Source organism: Heloderma suspectum, chromosome 1, assembly GCF_057233095.1.
Source record: "Heloderma suspectum isolate Gila_16-S chromosome 1, 16-S_ref, whole genome shotgun sequence".
NCBI classification, from domain to species: Eukaryota; Metazoa; Chordata; class Lepidosauria; order Squamata; family Helodermatidae; genus Heloderma; species Heloderma suspectum.
The window spans coordinates 379,360,466-379,380,543 of NC_139458.1; the positions used below are offsets into that span (position 1 = coordinate 379,360,466).

General features: G+C 46.7%; 2 protein-coding genes across 6 annotated transcripts in view; one reads left to right on the forward strand and one right to left on the reverse strand.

Moving 5' to 3' along the window:
* TJAP1 (tight junction associated protein 1) overlaps positions 1-5,040 on the forward strand; it is a 61,502-nt gene extending 56,462 nt beyond the window's left edge. For all 4 annotated transcript variants that reach the window (XM_084828425.1, XM_084828423.1, XM_084828424.1 and 1 more), the window contains one exon: positions 756-5,040. In XM_084828425.1, the coding sequence (XP_084684551.1) occupies positions 756-2,072 (1,317 nt within the window). In that variant the 3' untranslated portion in view covers positions 2,073-5,040. The remainder of the gene's footprint in view (positions 1-755) is intronic.
* A 2,375-nt stretch (positions 5,041-7,415) lies between these two features.
* Positions 7,416-18,933, reverse strand: LRRC73 (leucine rich repeat containing 73). Of its 2 annotated transcripts, XM_084828428.1 has the most exons (6): positions 17,027-18,933; positions 14,988-15,148; positions 12,742-12,864; positions 11,037-11,137; positions 9,274-9,457; positions 7,416-8,152 (listed from the first exon to the last, which is right to left on the reverse strand). In XM_084828428.1, exons 1-6 carry the CDS (start codon positions 17,296-17,298, stop codon positions 8,082-8,084), a joined length of 912 nt encoding a protein of 303 aa, XP_084684554.1. In that variant the 5' UTR covers positions 17,299-18,933; the 3' UTR covers positions 7,416-8,081. The 2 variants fall into 2 exon arrangements, with proteins under 2 accessions (XP_084684554.1, XP_084684555.1); XM_084828429.1 differs by lacking the exon at positions 12,742-12,864 and having other exon boundaries at positions 17,027-18,232.
* Between the last annotated feature and the right edge of the window lie 1,145 nt (positions 18,934-20,078).

The following is a 20,078-nucleotide window of genomic DNA, read 5'->3' on the forward strand; positions in this document are numbered from 1 at the left end:
TGCCAGAACAGCAATTGATTCTTATTCCAGGGCAGGCTGCCAAGGCGGTGGCCTATAATTACCACCTGCTTCCTGGAGCTGCAGATTCTAGTAGTGGGGGCTGGTCACCCAGTTCAGTGCAGTAACCAGCTAATTTTTCCACCAATCAATAGCATTGTGTTGGCCTAAAATGCACCAGCAAGGTGCTTAATTTACTGTATATGGTTCTGTGTTCATCTCTTCTAACCGTGTATTGTTCATCAGACCTGGAGCTAAGGGAAAAACTTTATTTTTCTCAGTTATTGTGACAGGAACGGAAACCTTCTGAATGTCTAGGTGGTTGATGGTTTGCATGAAATGTTAGGACAAGGAGTTTGGATTGGGCTAGCAATGTCTTCCACATTTTGGGCAGTATCCAACTGTGTTATTCCGCTAGCGTAAATGATGTTGCGCTGGTGGAAACTAGGTTCAGAACTATGTGCAAGAGCAGAATCCAACTAAAGTTACATTTGTGCAAGTGCAGTTGTGCAAACAGTTGCACAACCTGTTGTGCAACTGCTTGTGCAACCAGTTGCACAATTAGTTGCGCAAGTGTAATGCATAGCCACTTGTACAACAGAAAGGTTCAGCCGCGCTTTGCTAGCACTGTTTGAGTTTGTGGAATGACACATTGGGTACTGCCCACTACTTTGTGCATCAGTCTCACCAAATTAGCTCTGCTGTTTTCCACATGCCATCTTGGTTGCAGTGTAACTTCCTTTCTCCTTTCTCCATAGCTTCCCTATGAACTGCAAGACATGGTCAACAAGCACTTGCATAGCACTCAGGAGTCCTCAGGCCCTGGCCAGGAGGCCCCTCACACCTTAGCCCCATCTGATGTTGTGCCCACCTCAGTCATTGCTAGAGTCTTGGAGAAGCCAGAATCGCTGGTGCTGAACTCAGCCAAATCCAGCAGTGGCAGTTGCTCCATGGCTGAGGATGTCTTTGTGCATGTAGATATGAGCGGAACACTGCCCGATGCTTGTCCAAGCCAAGGGCAGCCTGGAAATGAGGTAACAGAGGGAGCGAGACAGCAAAATGGGAGCTGCAAGCCACAGAGCTGTTTGGAGAGTCTGCCTGGCGAGGTGCCCACTTTTGAGAAACTGAGTCCATATCCCACCCCTCCCCCTCCCCACCCCATGTACCCAGGGCGCAAGGTGATTGAGTTCTCTGAGGACAAGGTGAGGATCCCAAAGAACAGCCCCCTGCCAAATTGTACTTACGCCACACGCCAGGCGATCTCCTTGAGCCTGGTTCAGGGGGAGGATGAAAGCTGTGACCGGCTGCGCACCCTTCCCAGCAGCCCTGCCTCAGAAGGCCAGCGCTCAGCCTCCAGTTGCTCTTATCAGCCATCCCCCAAGGTGAGTCGAGCTCATGGCTCCTCGCAGAGCAGCCCCTTCAGCAGCCCACCACAGGTTCCCAGCACTTTTGCTAGTTCAGCCAGCTCGGAGGAGGATTTGCTGGCTAACTGGCAGCGGATGTTTGTGGAAAAGGCTCCCCCTACCACAGAGCAGGTGCTGGTGAACCGCACATCGTTTAGCCGTGACACAGCCCAGGAGCTCCAGAAACGTTTCAGCCGCTCCATGCAGGAGTTGGGCCGAACAGCCTCTGCCTACTCGGATGGTGAGGAGTCAGTGCAGAGCTGCAGCTGGACCGTGAGCAGAGACTCGAGCGTGGACACAGACAGCACAGAATCCCGGGCCCGCCGGAGCCACTTCTCCGACTATGGGACAGACTTCTCCCAGGACGAAGCCTGCAAATTGCTGCAAGGAGGTGGCAGCGAAGGGGTGGCAGAACCTGCCACTTCTTCACCAGAGAAGCACAAAGACTATGTGGACCTAGACTCACCTGGGAGCCCAGCTGAAGAACAGGAAATGCTGTTACAGGGAAGAAAGGAGAACAGCCAAGAGGGCACTTCAGAGCAGAGCAGGGAGTACAAGAGCAAGCCTCTTTCTGGCCGCCCACATCGCAGCCCCAAGAGAATGGGGGTTCATCACCTCCATCGGAAAGACAGCCTGACGCAGGCACAGGAGCAAGGCAACTTGCTCAATTGAGGGTAGGGAGGAAGATAGGCCTGGGCTGCCTAGGTGCAGTGTTGCATCCACTTCCCAAGGGCTGCGCCTCTAGTCCTGAGGTCCAAAGGATGACCGTTATGGTACTCCTTGCCAGGAATTCCAGGCCATTTTTATATATATTTATTGTATTTTTAATACAAGTTAAGAGAAGAGACAGCACCAGAACAAAACACTTGGGTGGACACCAGCGCGCCACTTCTGTGCTAGTGTTCACATCTCAGTTTGCACTCGTTCCCATTCTTTCAAAGCTCAGTTCTGCCTTCACACTCCTGTTGCTGCTAATAGCACATCCCATTGGGACACCTCGAGTCTGTATTCCTACTTTTAAGTTTGTGCCAAAAAATAGGAACATGCTGTCCCACTTTTTGTTGTCTGAATCTTCCGTGAACCCCCCAGGTGAAGCCCATGAAGGAAGTGTGAAAGCTTCCGTGGGTCGGCATCCCCAGCTGTGTGAGCTGTGCTGCTTTTATTTTGCTGGATTTGTTTTTTTTCTCCCAGTTACTATGTGGATATGCATAGCTGTGAACAGGCTGGATGATGCTCTGCGGTCACCTCTACAGTTTCCTTGTCTCCTGAGTCATGAGCCAGGGCTAGTACTTGTTGGTGACGGGCTGTGTGCTCTCCAGACCTAGGGTTCCTGCTGCCAGACTGGGCCTCAGAGCTTCCCTGCTGCAGTCACCCAGCAAAATTGAGCTGGACTGTTCCATAATGGGCTGGGTTATGTGTGCCTGTCATGTCAGCTCTCACTTGGATAGTCTGTATCACATTTGGGTGGTGTTAGACTATGTATGTATTTCTATTTTAGGTCTTTGGCTTTTAAAATGTGCTAGTCTCCTTTTGTAAATGAGCTAAGAATCTGCAGCAGGGGATAACGGAGAACCTACTCTGCAAGAAGCGACTCATCTCATTCCTCATCTTTGGTGTTATCATGGGTGCTTCCAGACAGAGGGCTCCTGACACTACCAATGGGAAGGCATTGTGAAGCTATTCCGTCTTTTTTCCCCTTAACAGATTTTCTGCATTTAGAAAAAAGAGGGGAGAAGCAGTGGGAAAACACAGGAGCGTTATGGGTGGAAGACATCTTCTAGAGCCCTGTAAAAGTCCATGAATGAGGCTGGGGGATGGCTGGAAGCCATCCTTGTCTGGAAGCACAGCCCCATGTCCAGTCCATAAAGTTCCTTCAACAACTGAGGAAGAAGTTCTTATTGGTCAAGTCTATAAACAGTGCAGCCGGTTTGCCTCTGATGGCTGTCCTTGGCACAGAAGAAGATGGCTGTTGTTGTTTGCCCCCTTGGAGATGGCTGATGAGGATGGGCATTCCCCATGTGCATGGGGTCCAAATTGACACTAGTGCCTTTCCAAGGCCCTATCTGAGGTCTGAGATTCCCCCCCCCCTTCTTGGGTGGTCTTTTGTGTGTGTTCAGTGTTTTGTTTTTCCTTTGCAGTATGTTTCCATGTTTTGTGTGCATGTGCACGCAAGTGGGGGGCGGGGGGAAGGTTCAGTGTTAGGAATTTTACACTGAAGGATCAAGCTCCCACATCCTAATTTCCTAGCCTGTTGGTGCAACCAGGGCAGTGACTAGGCTGCTGGGCATAATTGCCTTGTCCAGCTGCTTTTGTTTGAGTGAGGTCTGTATGATCTTCCACTAGAGAGTAACCTAAAGCCTTTCTCCTCCGCACTGGGAGACTTCTCCCTTGTAAACACCAGCAAAGCAGCCGAAAGCTGCCAAGAAACTCCACTCATAACCTTACAGGACCAACAATTTTCCCTAAAATTTTCAGTATCCATTGGATGGCTGCCATCACTGCCTATGTTGTGTTGGTCTGCCTGCTGGTAGGCTACAGGGTTTGTGCTGTCCTCTGCTGTCTCTCCAGATCTAGCTAGGATCTGCTGTGTGTTAGGCTTGGACGGTCCTGCCATAGCTGACTCTGGATGCGGCCTTGTTTAAATCTTTGTTAATTGGCCACTCCTTTTGTTAAGCTGCTACCTACTGCATCCGAATGTTGGGGTGTGACTCATCATTTTTGGTTTAGCTGTGCTAATAAATTGGTGCTAAAGGTGGACACCTTTCCTTTAGCCTACATGACATCCCTTAATGTTCTGACTTCTACAGCTGGCAATTGCTTGCTTTGCTTACCCACTCTCCTGCTGCAACCTTCAATTTCTTGGAACTTCCTCTGCTCTACAAAGGGCAGAGTATGTTTCTTCCTGCTCCAGCCATGCAGTGTTCTCTCTTTCTCCTTGTTAAAGGGTGCTGGAGATAGGAAGGCTATAGAGCTGCTTGGTGGCCCCTTGTATGTTGTCAGTATTGGCCAGAAATGGTGCTGATTGAAATAAAACCTGTCCTGTAGAATCTGGGCCCTTCTCATGACTTTTTGGCTAAAATGGAACTGATTTTAGCACATCTCACTGAGAACTTAGACCAGAGCCCAGTTCTTCTTTCTGTGGCTGGCTGCACAACTGCTCTTAAGCCAATCTGAAACTGACACAGTTAATAGCCACCAGACTGACAATGAGAACCAGGCACTACATTGTTGATTGACACTAATCTCCCATTTGCCTTTAATTATGTTGGGCCAAAGGTTGGGAAGCGGAGCGGGAAGGAAGGGGACCATTCTTGAATGCAATTGAGCAGTGCCACTTATTTCACATGGGAGTGGATGGCAGTGATTCCTTTAAGAGAACTGCAGGGGAGGGATTGGTGGTGTTAGCCCAGAAGCAGCCTTCCTCCCAGAGTTCCTCTTGTGCAGCGCTGCATCATAGCCCTTTGTATCTTGCTAATCTCTGGCAGTATTAATTCTCTTGGGGAGCTTGAGTTGCCTTCTTTAGCTGCCCCACATTTTACAATGTCCCAACTCAAGACTGTTAATCTGTGACTAATGTGTTTTTCTGAGATTTTCAAACTGATGTATATTTTAAAGCCAGAAATAAACTATTTTAAAAGTATGTCTGTGTAGTCTGTTGCTGCTGGGAGTCAAAATCTGACCAGAGGAAGCCGTAGAAGCAGAAGGATTTTTAGGGCTTTCAGCAGCACTCCAAACAGGTCTTTCCCATTGCCTGTACCCAATCCTTTTAACCAGAAATGCCAGAGATTGAACCTGGCACTTCTGTATGCAAAACATGTGCTGTACCACTGAACTGCAGCCTGTCCCCATAGAGGTACAGCCAGGCTTCTCATTTCCATTGTGACTGTGCTTCCTTTGGCAATACACCTCTGGAACTGTTACCTGCTGTGGTCCTGCTAATGTAGGACTTAGGTTTGGCCCTCTTTAGGGGGAATTGGGGTAGAAAGCAGGGGCTTGCTATAGACATTAGCCTGTGTCACACTGCACAGTGTCAAGGGCTGTAATCACTCTCCTACTGTTTGTGTAAGCTGTATACCAACCTTCTTCAACCTGGTTCCCTCTAGGATCCAGGCTGGGGAAGGCTAATAGGTTCCTTCTCTGAGTCACATTCAGCATGGCCAATGATGAGGGATGATGGGGGTTGTTATCCAAAACATCTGGAGGAATGCAGGTTGGGGAAAGCTGCTGTAAATCATGGGCAAGTAGCTACTAGAAAATCTAGGGGTGTTTGAAACATACCCACCAGTCCGCTGGGGGGGGTCTGCGGGGGGATCCGTCCCTCCCCCAGAACCCTCCCTGGCCAGGCCCAGCCACAGCTGGACTTCCAGCTGCTGCCACGCAAATGGCATCCGGCATAGCGGACGCCATTTACGTCCCTGCCTGTTGCCGATAGGCTATGTAAAGATTTACGTAGCCTATCACAGCAAAAGGCAGGGACGCAAATGGTGTCCGCTATGCCGGACGCCATTTGTGTCCGAAGACAGGCAGCAGCGACCGGCCGGCGGCAAATAGGATCTGGCCGGCGCGGATTCCCCCGGGTGGCGGAGGCGAGTCTTCCATTCCGCCACAGACTGGATTTTTGGAATCTGGCCTCATTGGAGTCAGTGGTGGAATTCTCTGCCATCCCTAAGAAATCTCAAACTGTAGGACGCTGCTGCCTCCTAGTGGTTCTCATGGCTTTTATGCTTTACTCTATGAAGGTATCCATTGGTTGAACTCTTGCAGTGATGAAGCTGCCACAGTACAGCGTTTTTTTTGGTAAGGTGCCACAGTTGTATTGTGAGGTAAGAAAGACTGCCTGAATCATGCCACATATCACAAGAATTCCTGGAGGAGGTGAACTGTGCTTACCTGTGATCTGTTAAAACGTTTGCAGAATTTGCAACTGTACGGAAACAATTATGACAAATCTAGTGTCATCACCTCTGTTTTCATCTGCGCTGCTGGGCTGTGAGGAGATATTTTTGGTTCCTTTGTCCTTCTGCCATTCTTGTATATTTTAATCTGATTTTACTTTTTTGATACAAAGCTTTGTTATCAACAGGAGGCTTTTGCAAGTAGCCCTTTAGGTTAAAAACAAACAAACAAACTACTTGATAGTGAATATCCTAGTCCATGAATAGGATCAATATGTAGCTCCCATCTCATGTGGAAATATGTTTTACAGCCATAAAAGCTCTGTGTCTTGTACTGCAAGAGGTGCTTTACAGACACTTCCAGTGGGAATAATTTAAAAGTTTACTTGTCTATAGCCCAGAGAATGGACTGAAGCTACCAGAATAGTTCTATTGATGAAGCTGAGTGAGTCTAACCTTTGACTCCTGCTTGGAAATTATGTGTAGCTGCTATGAGCTCCTTGGAGGAATAGTGGGGTATCTTTGTAGCAGACACATTTCCACATTGTGCTTTTTACATCTCTTCTGAGATGCGTCAATAACCTGGAGGGTTTAAAGTATTCCTGTTTCTGTAGCAACCAGTGATTTCCCCCAACCCCACTGGTACAAGTTCCTGTTCATTATCAGATGGGTTAAAATTCCATCTTCTTCTCAAACCTGAATCTTGGGCTCTGCTTAATGTAAAATAGCTGTTTCCTAGAGGTTGCTTGATATTGTGCTGGCATAGAGGGTGTTTTATGTAATTAGCTATTTGTGTGCAGTGACTTACCACAAAGGTTTCCCAACAGCACCTGTTACCTTAAATGGCTTAGTGTGTGAAGCAGCCTCTGTAAGGCAGCAGTTTACCTCTGGGACTGTTACCAGCTGTGCTTCTACTAATGACCATCAACAGTGTACATTTTATCCCTATGGGATTTTTGTTTTTCTCTTGTGTACTTCTGGGACCACCTGTAGCTGGCTGTTGCAGTGTTTGCATCTAGTGTCCTATTGCTATCTTTGTGAAATTCAAGGACCACAACCTATGTTGGGAAGCCTACATAGAGTATCTTAAAGTAAATAAGGTTCGTTTCACATGACAATTATGATATAATTCTAGTTTTTTTCAATGATCATGTGCTGAGCTGTATTCCCAGGCCATTGGCAACAGCACGAATGCATTACTGTAAGTTAGCTACAATACTATGCTCAGGTGAATTGGTCTTCTTTCCCTGAGTAAAGTTCATCTATTCAAAGTTTTCCTGCCCATGCATTGTTAGAAATAAAAGGGACTCTTTACAACTGTGTAATTCCTGTGAATTTTATAAAATCCTACTCAAGACATAGATACAAGCAATAAAAAGAGTATCTGTTATACATAAATATACACATCTGAATAAATACAGCCTCCCCCAAGATCAGTTGAGAATGGGTGGTGAGCCCTAAAAATACAGCAACTGGACAATCACAAGCAACTGACAGGTCGTGTGATATAGACAGATTAATTTGGGTCAGGTCTCAATGTGGAGCTAAAAGGTGACTTCAGTAAGACACAGTGTGTAGATCTGCCATCGGGGCAGGCCTGGCAACTGCACATGGGCATATAAGCTTTCATAACTTTGTTTGCCTAGTGCATACACTCAACTTGCAAACACACAAGCACAGTACACATTCACACACGTGTGAATGTACATTTCAATAAACACATACTTCTTCCCACATACATGGAAACGTTTTTTTTTTCTCATCAGAGGCAACTGGAGTTTTGTGTTTACATCTCTGTTTCTGCTAACAGACTTTCTCCAAGGCCTGATGTTACCAAGACCATCTGGGAACTGGAATCTGAAAGGGGGAAAAAGCGATTTTAGCAGATGAACTGGTGTGGGGGGTGGGTGAAAGAGTGACCTCTACCTAGAACATAAGCACAAATCCAAGAGGGCTTAAACTGTTAGAAGAGAGAGAATTAGAATTAAGGAAGAATTCCAAGTATCCATAAACCAGATGTGAACTAAGTGGTGATTAGATGAATAGTCGAACTCCATCCCTGCAGTGTGCAAATTTGGTGGTCTTAAAACCTCATGACCACACTTTTACACCCTGGGTTGGGTGTGCTGCTTCCATAGACAGCTGGGTTACTGATGTGTGACTACACAAAGAGGCACCTTGTATTTATTGTAATCAAGGAAACTATTATTCCAAACTCAGAATCAGAATTCCCATACAGAGGCACTGCTTCTTGATCTCAGGTTTTCACACATCAGTCCCGTCCCCCCCCCCCGCACAACTCAAAATTTAAAAGATGGCTTGCTAATGCAAATTTGCATTAAGTTCTGTGTATAGAGTTCCAGTGTTAACTTCAGTAGTTTCTTCTTACCCCTGTGGTATAGAGACAACAGTACTTCTCTACCTTATATGCAAAGAAGACATACTCGACTAAAAAAAAAGGCATACTACATGTGAAGCATATTAATCTTAGATATATGTTGAAGCCTCAAGCCCAGTTATGGTTTCCAGTTAAGGCTTTACGTGATCATTGTATCAAAAAAGAGAAGTGAGGGCCAGACCTTGTTTTTGGTTCAGACAGGCTATAGCAGCTCCACAGTTTCTTATTTTAAACCCCTACAGGTTTGTGGGGTTGATTGCAGAAAATCATCTAGATTAACAGGTCACCAGCTGCTGGGCTGCATTCAGGTTCAGTGTTGTCAGTGAGCTTAGGACCAGACTTCACAGTGCAGAAGGAACGTTTTCACTTCTAATTAAGCACTATACTAATATGAATGAATACTGGAGTAAAAAAAGATGCCTCTATGAGTTAAAAATATCAGCTACTGATGTGTTGTGATTTTGTGGCCTTTTTTTTTTTTTAAGTGGTCTGAACTTAGTAGGTTTCCCATTCTTGCCAACTCCCCCCCCCCCCCGTCCAATTTCACCATCTCCTCTCAATGGGGGCCCAGTAGTCTTACTGTTCTGGCAGATCCAGGAGTTCTTCTCTCTGGCCATGACTTCACGAGTTTCGGTCTCCTCTTCTTCCTCACCCTCAGAAAGAAGGTCGGAGATCTGCTGCTGCAGTTCAGGGCTGATGTTGTTCTCTGCCAGGATCAGCGTCCGCAAAGCTGTTGGGTAGTTTTCTACCATGTCCAGCAGTATCTGAATAGAATGAGAGCCAGAGGCAGGGAAAGAGAATGCAGAGGGGCTCAGATCCATTTTATGCACTCTGCCTCACAGTTCTACTTTCTAAGCTCTTATTTATTGCATTTATAAAATGTATTTACTTTGCAACTACATAGATCTCAAAGTGATGCAGTCCATGTTAAACTGTCATATAAGACATTAAATACTTTTTAGTGTGCAGAGGGCAGGACTAAAACTAATGGTTGAAAGTTGCAGGGAAGCAGATTTCGGCTAAACGTTAGGAGAAACTTCCTAACAGTGAGGGGTGTTTAGCAGTGGTGAACAGACTATCCCAGGAGGTTTTCCTTTGCTAGATGTATTTAAGCAGAGGCTGGATGGCCACCTATCAGCGATGCTGTGGCTGCATCCTGCACTGCAGAGTTTTACTGAGCACGGGGCTGGACTAGATGATCTCCAAGGTTCCTTCCAACTCTTATGATTCTATAAATAAAAATATACAAAAATTAAAACAAATTTAAAGCAATTTTAAAAATACAGCAGTGAAAACAAAGTTCCTTTAGAGACAGGGGGTGTTCTCCTTATTTCTGTATGGGCAAGCTTCTAAATAGGCCTGTGTAGCTATGGCAAAGATGTCCCCATTTCTATCTACTAACCTTAGCTGTGTCAACTACTGTGTCTGTTGCCACATCTCAATATGACATGTCCCTGGAATATGTATGTGGGTAACCAATGCCAACATCCATTTTACACTTCAAAAAGCCATCCCATGAATGCCAATGATTACATGAGAACTAGACCAGCGTTAAATTTTTGGAATGGAAGCAAACCTGACAGGATGCAAAGTTTGGTTAGAAGTTGGAACCAGACATCTATGGGCACTGAGAACTACAGGCAAGGGCTCTGCAGAGACTGGGTGCCAAGCAAAGGAGATCTGCACCTATTAAATCAAGAAGGCTGTGAAAGTCCATCATAACATTGACCTAAATCAGGATGTACAGTTTCTGAACACTCAATTTTTTTCTTCTCCAAACTAGTTATGCACAGCAGGAGGTGTCTTAAATGCACCATGCCGGAGATACCTGTAGTAAAAATAACATTTTATCTAAAATTTTAAAAGCTGAAAAGGCTTAACATAGTTGTGCCACACGTGTGTGTGTGTGTGTGTGTGTGTGTGGAATTAAAAGAACCTTGAGTCAGCAGAGAATTGGACCTGGATAAAGGATTTTTTTTTCTTAATCCCAAACGTAAGGAGAATTGGATTCTAAGCAATAAAGCAAGATCTGCATGTTCAACATCCTGAACAAAATATTTTTAACACTTTTAACCAGCCCACCCTATGTACTGTCTTATCTGTGGTTCTGTCAGTCTCTGTTGATTCAGAGGAAGGAAACTCCCAAACCAATATCTAAAGGGGAGGGGTGTCTTCCTCATCCCAACAAACATTTGAGAAGTAGTCAATGGATGCTCAGGTCCCTTGAGAAGGGGAAAGCAGTGCATTTGGAGGTAAATAATGTGCAGTCTAGACCAACTACTACATGGACTTTCATGACCTGGAAAAGGAAATGAAGGCAACAGTGGCCCATATTTGCCTTACCAAGGCTGACTGGTTGGTAAGTCCTGTTCCTTCCAAGTCCAAAACCTCTAAGGTGCGGCTGGATGCCACAGAAACTGCCAGCATTCCTGCTATCTGGTCACCTAGGGGAGCAGAAAGCCAGGGGATGTCAGTAGACCTCATGCAGGTCATGTTGCATGCATCCACAGTGGGAGAATTTGCAAGGTGGTACAGCATCTTAAACTCTACTAGTGCCTTCTCCACCCTCCCAAGACTGACATGTGTCAGTTTAAACGCTGAATGCTAGGCACAACTTCAACAAGTGCAACATCTCCTCAAGAGATGGGAGAAGTTGCACATGTTAAGATCCTGCATCTGCTGAATTTCTGCCTGTTAAAGGCACAAGATGCCAGGATTGTGTGGGGGGAGAGAATGAGAGAGAACTGCTTTTTTTTTCTACTTTTTTCTTTCCCTTGTGAGTTAGCTGAGGAAAAATGGTTCCACTGCTCTTGGGCAGAGTCCTGTTCCCTCAGCATTGGATAATCCATAGGCAGCTTCCTCTCTTAAAAGGCAATGCTTCTGGGTTGGAGGACATGGCTCTCGTTTCATGAGGTAAACCTTTACAGAGGAGAGGCGGAAAGAAGAAATGCCTCACCCAGTTTCAAAGGGCAGGATCAGGTGGGGTGTGCTGAGGAGCTGCTTCCATCCATTTCCCTGAGGCAGGACTGGGAAGAGCAGAGCTGCCTGGTCTAGTCTCTGTCTCACCAGCTGCCGATTTTGCTCAGGCAGCGCAGCTGTAGAGAGAGTAGGTTTCCATGGCAACCAGTGCTGGGGCTCCTCGTCTCCTTGCTATATTTTGAAGAGGAAGCAGCTGGGGGAAGGGACATGTTATGACTACCAAGCCCAAAAACAGGACGGTGCATGGGACTGGAAAGATAATATCAAGAACAAAAAACATTGTACGCTGGAGGAAGAGCTCAAAATCCTAGGGTTGAATGATGGTTGGGGAGCAAGTCTCACCCCTTGGAGAACACGACAGGCTGCCATCTTATTCTTCCAGACGAGGGCTGACAACTGTCAGTGTTGTTTTTGTATTTTAAATGATCATACCTCTTTTTAGGACTTTTTTTTTTAAGCACAAAGGTGGAGACCTTATTCTAGACAAAGCCTGCCTCCCTCCCCCCACCTCTCCCTCCCTCCCTCTCACACACACACACACACACGCACGCGCGGGCTCTAGCAAGAAAGACTATGGAGCTCAGTGGCAGACAGTGGAGGCTGGTGGCTCTGATGTCAGTGGGGTGGTGAATCCAGGTTTCAGTCAGAACTCTAAAGGAGCTATTCAGGTTGTAGCACCTTGGATAGCTCCTTTAGAGTTCTGACTGAAACCTGGATTCACCACCCCACTGACATCAGAGCCACCAGCCTCCATTACTGGCTGAGCACATTGGTTGGGAAAGACCCCTGCTTGAAATCTTGAAGATCTGCCCATCAGTGTAGACAATGCTGGACCCATGGTGTGACTCACTATATAAGGCAGCTTCCTATGTTCTCTAGTTATAAAGATATAATAGCCTTCAGTGTAGGCCTGATAAGCAAAAAATGGAGCTCCAGTAGCAGGCTGACCTGGATATCACTTGGGCTCGTTCAAGTTTCGGGCTCTATAACTGTTACCAAGCCAACAAAATCCCTGTCAGTAAAAAGGAGAGCCCCCCCCCCCGCCCCCATATGTCTGTGTGCCTCTCACCCAGGGGGTTGTAGTCCAAGTTCAACACTCGCACCTGGGAACTGTGAGCCACTGCAATAGCCAGGCGCCCCCATCCTTTGGCTGTGATGCCAGGGTTAGCACTGAGAGTCAGCTCCTTCAAACCTGGGTACAAGGGAGAATCCCAGTGAGACCTAAGGCAGCATTCACAAGATCTCTTATTTTCAGGATTCAAGATAACTCAGTATATAATCTGTATGATAAATCACGCAGATTATATACTGCCCTTTTGTTCTGCCTGGACAATCATGAGTGCAAATTAAAACCTCCATTTTGCATTTTAGGCTTGTTCTCAAAACACCCAAATCTGATTAATACACTCCTTAATGCATTTGAAGCACTCTGTAGCTGAAACCACCAGGGTGGTTAAAAGGATGGATTTCTTTTTTTTTTTTTTAAATAGCATTACAATAATATCTTAACCTGTGTTTTATTCTGAGACATTAGAAGTGGTGTAAAATCATTATCACCCATCCCCTCAAAGGCTTTTAGGAGCAAAAGTGGTGCAAGTCATTGAGGTGGCTGACGCACAATATCCAAATGGCACCCCACATAGTGGTAAAAATAGTAAGCTAAATAATGTATTCTTTCCTACCCTTTAATGCAGGGGTGCCAAACCCCAGGGCTGGGAGCCAAATCCAGCCCTCCAGGGGTCTCAATCTGGCCCTCTAGAGTTCTCTGGATAGTCCCGTCCCCTTCCCCTGGCTCCGTCCCCTTTCCCCAACTGCTTATCATTTAGTAGTTTCCTGCACCTGTGTTCAATGGTACTCAAGTCTGCCACCTGAGGTATCTGCCTCATCCTGTCTAAATAATAGCAGTAACTGGCTTGCTTAGAAGAAACAAAGAAGCTATTACCAGTCTTTAGGCACCAGAATGTGTGAACAACAAGGATGGTTATAACATAAAAAGAGAAAACTAATCTGTATGAGATCATGTTGTGAACACTTGCTTAGAATTTGACATGTTATCAATTGCCCTGTGACTGAGGGGGGTATGTGTGTGTCACTGTCCACCTCCTTATAGTCACAGGAACAGCACTTGACTACACTGTTGCCCACTTGGTACATATGTTTGCACATATGAACAAACAGTTCTGGTCAGTTGGGGCTGATCATGTAGACAAAAAAGATTGTGTAAATTGGCCCCAAGATAACCAGAAAATGGGGAAAGCATGGCATACTAAATTTCACACCCTTCATAAGCTAAATGTAGAATAGCTTGAATCATGGTTATAGAATTATCTCATGGGATACTGTCTGAACTACACCCCATTTGCCTACACTGAACTTGGGTATCCCTGATCCTCTTCCTTTTCACAATTGGCACCCAGTATCCCAAAAATAGGAACAGCAGGCTGTAAAAGAGTAAGTGTTAACACATGGAGGAAAGAACAAGTAACAGAAAAGAAGGGTTCTTTAAGGTAAGAGGCTGATCAGATGCAAAAGGGCAGAGGGGTATAAGTTTAGAATATTTCTTCATAGTAGATCATCTTACTTCCAAACACTGGGGTTCCAAACTCACCAGCATACACACAACAGTTCTGCGGTGCCCTTATTTTTCAGACTTGCTCTTGCAATCCGAGTGGGTTGTGGGTTGAAGATAATATTGAAATAGAGAGTGGAAGAGGGTGACTGTAAATTCAGTCAGAGCCAGAGTGTATATTATTCAGCCTACCAGTCTCTGGTACTATTCCCTCAAAACAAATCTGCTTGAAACTTAACACAAAATTGTTCCTTCAAAAACAACAAAAAACTGAGAAGAACCAATGGATAATATTTACAGCAAAGGGCAATTCAGATACAGAAGGATGTTTCATATGCGTGCATTTTTATGTTAAAACATCAAGTTTAGCTTGCCAAAAATGAAATTTTTTACAAATCCGAAGTCTACAAATCCCCACACTGACTCTGTGAGAAAAGGCACTGTTTAGTTCTACAATAAGGCAAAGTATCATTACTCCTGCTCTAAATACCTTCTCCCCTAGTGTGGAAGTCCACTTATTCCTAACTTTCTGAAGATACCTCAGCCAACAGAGTAACTTCACTAGAGTTGTGCTGTGCTGAAAACCCAGTGTCACTATTTTGGAGGGGTGGGGTGGGGTGGGGTGGGAGGAGCAGGAGAGACATATTTTATTCTCCCATTCAGCTAAAACAAAAGACATAACTGGTCTGAAATGCATTGGAACTCCAGAAACATCTGCAAGAGCTCACACATCCACTCTAACTTACCTGACTTGGCCCCATCAGGAGGGAGAAGCCCACAGATCAAGTTGATCCCTTCATCACCCAGCATGCAGTCCCCCAAGTCCAAGGCCATTAGGGAGGGATGGATGGAGAGTGCTGGGTTGAGAAGAGCCAAGCCAGCATCTGCCAAGGGGCTCCCATGGAGGCTGTGTCAATAAAAAGGTTAGGAATTACAAACTGTCCTTTGAGTTGCAGCTGAACAACAACAACAGCAATGCAATCCTAGCTATATCTACTCAGAAGTAAGCCCCACTGATTCTAATGGGATTTACTCCCAGGTAAGTGTGTACAATATTGCAGTCTTAATCCAGTTCAAATTACAACCAAGAAATCCAGTTAAAAAAAAAACAAAAGGTAAAGTGAATAATTAACCCAAGGCCCAATGGAGCAAAACAACAAAAGTTAGCTATTATAGAGGGATTCCTTAAAGTGGAGGAGAAAACTGCAGAGATACAGGAATTTGTCATGACAGAGCTGGGGGTGTGGGAGTATGGAAGACAGAATAAGAGGTAGATGCAGCCTTTCTTTTCTGCATACAGAGGTAAAAAAATAAGTACTGTGGAACATAACAGAGTTAGGGTGCTGCTTCCAGACAGACGCCTCCTAGTGCTACTAATCAAAATACATTGTGAAGCTATTCTGTTTTTTCCTCCTTAATTGATTTTTGGTAGAAAGAAAATAGAAGCAGCAGTGGGGAAAGAGTGGAAGACATCATCTGGACCCTTCCCCTAAAATGTCATGAACGAGGTACAGCAATTGCATGATAAAAGCCTCATCTGGAAGCAGCATAACACATATATAAGCATAAGTGTTCATGAGGTGGATCTCATTTCACCATTTGTTTGATATGACCTATATAGGTAGGAAGGTTCTGGCCCATGAAAGCTTTTACTTCTACACCAAGATATTTGTTAGTCTTGAAGGTGTTACGGAACTGATTCTGTTTTGACTGAGTCATTAACAGACTAACAAGGAAGAAGTACAGGATACAGTCATCTCCACACCTACCTCCCAAGTGTGAGAAGTGTGGTAGAGCCAGTGTGGTCTGGTGGTTAGAGTGTTGGACTAGGACGTTCTGGTCCTTATTCAGCCATGAAGCTCAGTGGATGACTTTGGAACAGTCACTAACTCTCAGCCTGACCTACTTTACAGGGTTCTTGTGATGATAAAATGGAGAGGAGGATCATGTACACCAACTGGGGCTCCTTGGAGAAAAGGTGGAATAACACCAGCAAATACTGGACAGGAGTGTACTTACTTTTCTCTGATAAGGAATACATTAAATGAAAAGCGAACATGGTATCAAGATAGATGAGGCACTAGTACTCAAGAAACAACAGAGAAAAAGGAGTGTGACAAGATCCAGGGAGTGGGGAGAGGATAGTGTAACACTATTTTAGATTCCCAACTAGCACATACAATGCAGATTATTTGATATGAAGCTCACTCCATCCCAAGGGTTTGGAGCAGATAAGTTAAAATAATAAAATATCCTGTTACAATGACTGGACCTTCCTAACCTTGGCCACTGAGAGCCAACAGTGGCAAGTATAAGAGGTCTGCCCTGGTGGTCCATCTTAGGAATTGCAACAGAACATAATGTTTAGAATCACAGCTTCACTGGTTAGGGCAAACCAATTTCATGCAATCGCCCAGTACAGATTACTTTCCCTTTGCTCTACATAAGAAGGGACTCTAGATATGTAAAATGAGTTTTGCTTTCTTCTCCATCAGTGGTGATTTATGGAAACATTCTCCACCCCCTTGCCATAAAGTATGGGAAGCTGTGGCCATCCAGAAGTTGGCTTCCAGCTAAGGGAATTCTGGAACCCATCACTAAGGCTGCAATCCACCAGTGCACATTTACCCAGGAGTAAGCTCCCTTTAACACAGCAGGACTTGCTTCTTAGTAAAAAAAGCATAGGATTTGTACTGCAGGACTTGCACCACCAGAGAAGGGCACCCTTTCTCAGAGACCCAAGGTTTCCTACTAAGGTCACCTACTAAGTGGAGTGGGTACTCACAACAAAGACTGGACAGAGCGGTTGGTCTTCAGGGCTTCAGCTAGTTGCTTGACCCGATTGATATTGGCGACAATCCCCAGATTAAGGTTAAGTTGAGCCAAGGAGTGAGACTCTGCTACCCCCCTGCAGATACGACCGAAATCTCGATCAGAAAGCTGACAGCCCCGGAGTGAAAGCAGTTTGATGGAGTTCTCCCGCAGGCTCTCACAGATATCCCGAATCTCGGCACTTGATAAGGTCTCCCCAGAGATCTGGATAGATCCTGGCAACATTGTTATAGCTTTGAAATGCGCAAACACGCTCGACGAGCTGCTGTACTAATCCGGATTAGTGCAGGCAAACAATGTGCAATCCAGACCAGTGCAGGGACTGTTTTGCAATCCGGATCAAAAAGAGGTAAGCAGTGTGTTACGGAAACTAGTGAACCAACGGTTGTGCAATCCTGTGCAAACAAAGCTGGAGGCCACGGTGCAATGTTAAATACCAGAGTTTAATGTGCGAATCGGATCAGGCCAAAAATCAGTGCGCAGTTCAGATAGGTGCTCCTTCTTTAAGCCTTGCGCAGAAACTTCTATGCAATCTGGGTGCGTAAAGATAAATTCCGTGCAAATCCACATTAAAAGAATGCAGGCAGAGAATAATAACGTTTTATGTCGGTTGGTTAAAAAAGGAGCGCTATCCAATTCAAACCAAGATGATGACTGGGAAAGGTGAGGAGACCGATAGGCAGTGCAGGCGGATGTCAGGGCAATCCGAAACACCAGATACAAGAAATGTGAATCCAAATCGGAGCTGGCTTCTTTATCAGGGATGTGAGACGAGTAGAAACCCGAGTGAATCTATTTCCTGAGCAATCAGGGGAGGATGTCGATGGGTCCGCCGGGGAAGGGGGGACGGGCTGCCGTGCCCTCCGGCTTCAGTCCCCGGTCAGAGATCTCATTCCCCCTTCCCCGGCGTCCTCCTTCCCAGCCGCAGCGCTTGAACTGAGATCGCCGCGGCCGCCGCCGCACCTGTTCTGCCCGCTGTCCCCGCGGCACCAGCGGGAAGGACCTGCCCAAGCCCGGCCAGATCCGACGACTCCACACTCTTAATCCCGCCCCCGGCTGCTGCTGCTGCTCCCGCGCCTCCTCCTCTTACCGCACCGTTGGCTCCCGCGGCAGCGCCCGGCGCACACTGCCGGCGGGACGGAGTCGCCGGCGCCGCCGTGGGGCTGCGGGCTGCGGCGCTGTCTCCTCCCTCCTTAGACCCCTGGGACAAGGCTCCAGCTTGCTTTGGCGCTGCGCCGGTTCCTATGGCCACAGGCAGGCACTGCTGCAGCCTCCGCCTCCGCCTCCGCCTCCTGCTAAGCCGGGCAACGCGGCGGCGACCTCCCTCCCCGCCCCCAGGGCGCGCTGCTGCCCTGCCCCCCTGCTGGAGCCGCCGGCCGAGCGCCGCCCCCAGTTCCGCTCCAGCGAGAAAGTGGCGGGGTGGGACGAAGCTGGGGCGAATGGCGGGATTATCAGGCGCCGGTTGCCTGAAAAAGCTGGGGCAGGACGAGGCGCTCCTGCTGGAGCCCTCCGGCTCGGTTCTCGATCAGCCGCCTCGCTCCATCTCTTCCCGGGTGCTTCTACGCAGTGCTTCGGGGACGGAGCCGCGCCCTCCGCCCCGAAAGACCTGAGCTCCAAAGGGGAGAGAGGACCTGGGCGTGGAGTGGAGAGGAGTGGATGGGAATCCATGGGGCTTCCTCGGCAGTGGTGAGGAAATGAACTCTGCGGATGCTCAGAGACACTCCTTTGCTGTTAGGCCACTTCCAGAGCAGAAATTTGGACCTAAAGGCCAGATGTAGCTGAGCCCCAAAGAGTAAAAGGGGACACAACTGTCTCTCTTCCTTCTGCCGGGGGCGGGTAGAGTAGACCCAGTTCCAGCACACGTTAACAAAATGGCTGAGGACCCAGCCTTGGGCCTTTCCCCCAGCATTTCTCGGCCCAGGTTCATATCCCCAGACAGGCGCCTCCTCCAGAACGGTCGCAATAAAGTCAGTTCTGGAAGAATACTCACAGGGGGAAATGGAAAGTATTTCTTTAGAATGTAATCCAAATAGTTTTTTTGTGGGAAACGTTCATGGCAGGAGTGGGCAGGCCCTGAAACGTGTGAAATGATACTAATGGTAGCCTCTGTTGTTGTTCAGTCGTTCAGTCGTGTCCGACTCTTCGTGACCCCATGGACCATAGCACGCCAGGCCTTCCTGTCCTGCGCTCTCTCCCGGAGCGTGCTCAAGTTCATATTCATTGCATCGGTGATGCTATCTAGCCATCTCATCCTCTGCCGTCCCCTTCTCCTTTTGCCTTCAGTCTTTCCCAGCATCAGGGTCTTTTCCAGGGAGTTTTCTCTTTGCATTAGGTGGCCAAAATATTTGAGCTTCAGCTTCAGTATCTGTCCTTCCAATGAGCACTCAGGGTTGATTTCCTTTAGGATTGACTGATTTGACCTCCTTGCAGTCCAGGGGACTCTTAAGAGTCTTCTCCAGCACCACAGTTCGAAAGCATCAATTCTTTGGCGCTCAGCCTTCCTTATAGTCCAGCTCTCACAGCCATACATTACTACTGGGAAAACCATAGCTTTGATTAGACGGACCTTTGTTGGCAACGTGATGTCTCTGCTTCTTACTATGCTGTCTAGGTGTGCCATAGCTTTCCTCCCAAGGAGCAAGCGTCTTTTAATTTCATGGCTACAGTCACTGTCTGCGGTGATCTTGGAGCCCAAGAAAATAAAATCTGTCACTGCTTCCATTTCTTCCCCTTCTATATGCCAGGAAGTGATGGGGCCAGATACCATGATCTTAGTTTTTTTAATGTTGAGTTTCAAACCAGCTTTTGCACTCTCCTCTTTCACCCTCAACAAGAGGCTCTTGAGATACTCTTCGCTTTCTGCCATTAGGGTGGTATCGTCTGCATATCGGAGGTTGTTGATAATTCTCCTGGCAATCTTAATTCCGACCTGTGATTCATCCAGCCCGGCGTTTCTCATGATGTACTCTGCATATAAGTTAAATAAGCAGGGTGACAATATGCAG

What these genes read in the sequence shown, in the direction of transcription:
- LRRC73 (XM_084828428.1), bottom strand. Translation starts at nt 17,298, where the DNA reads ATGTTGCCAGGATCTATCCAGATCTCTGGGGAGACCTTATCAAGTGCC. An exon ending in TCCTGATGGGGCCAAGTCAG is followed by an intron (nt 12,865 to 14,987) that starts GTAAGTTAGAGT and finishes CCTTGTACCCAG; the next exon opens with GTTTGAAGGAGCTGACTCTC. An exon ending in CTTGGACTACAACCCCCTGG is followed by an intron (nt 11,138 to 12,741) that starts GTGAGAGGCACA and finishes CTGCTCCCCTAG; the next exon opens with GTGACCAGATAGCAGGAATG.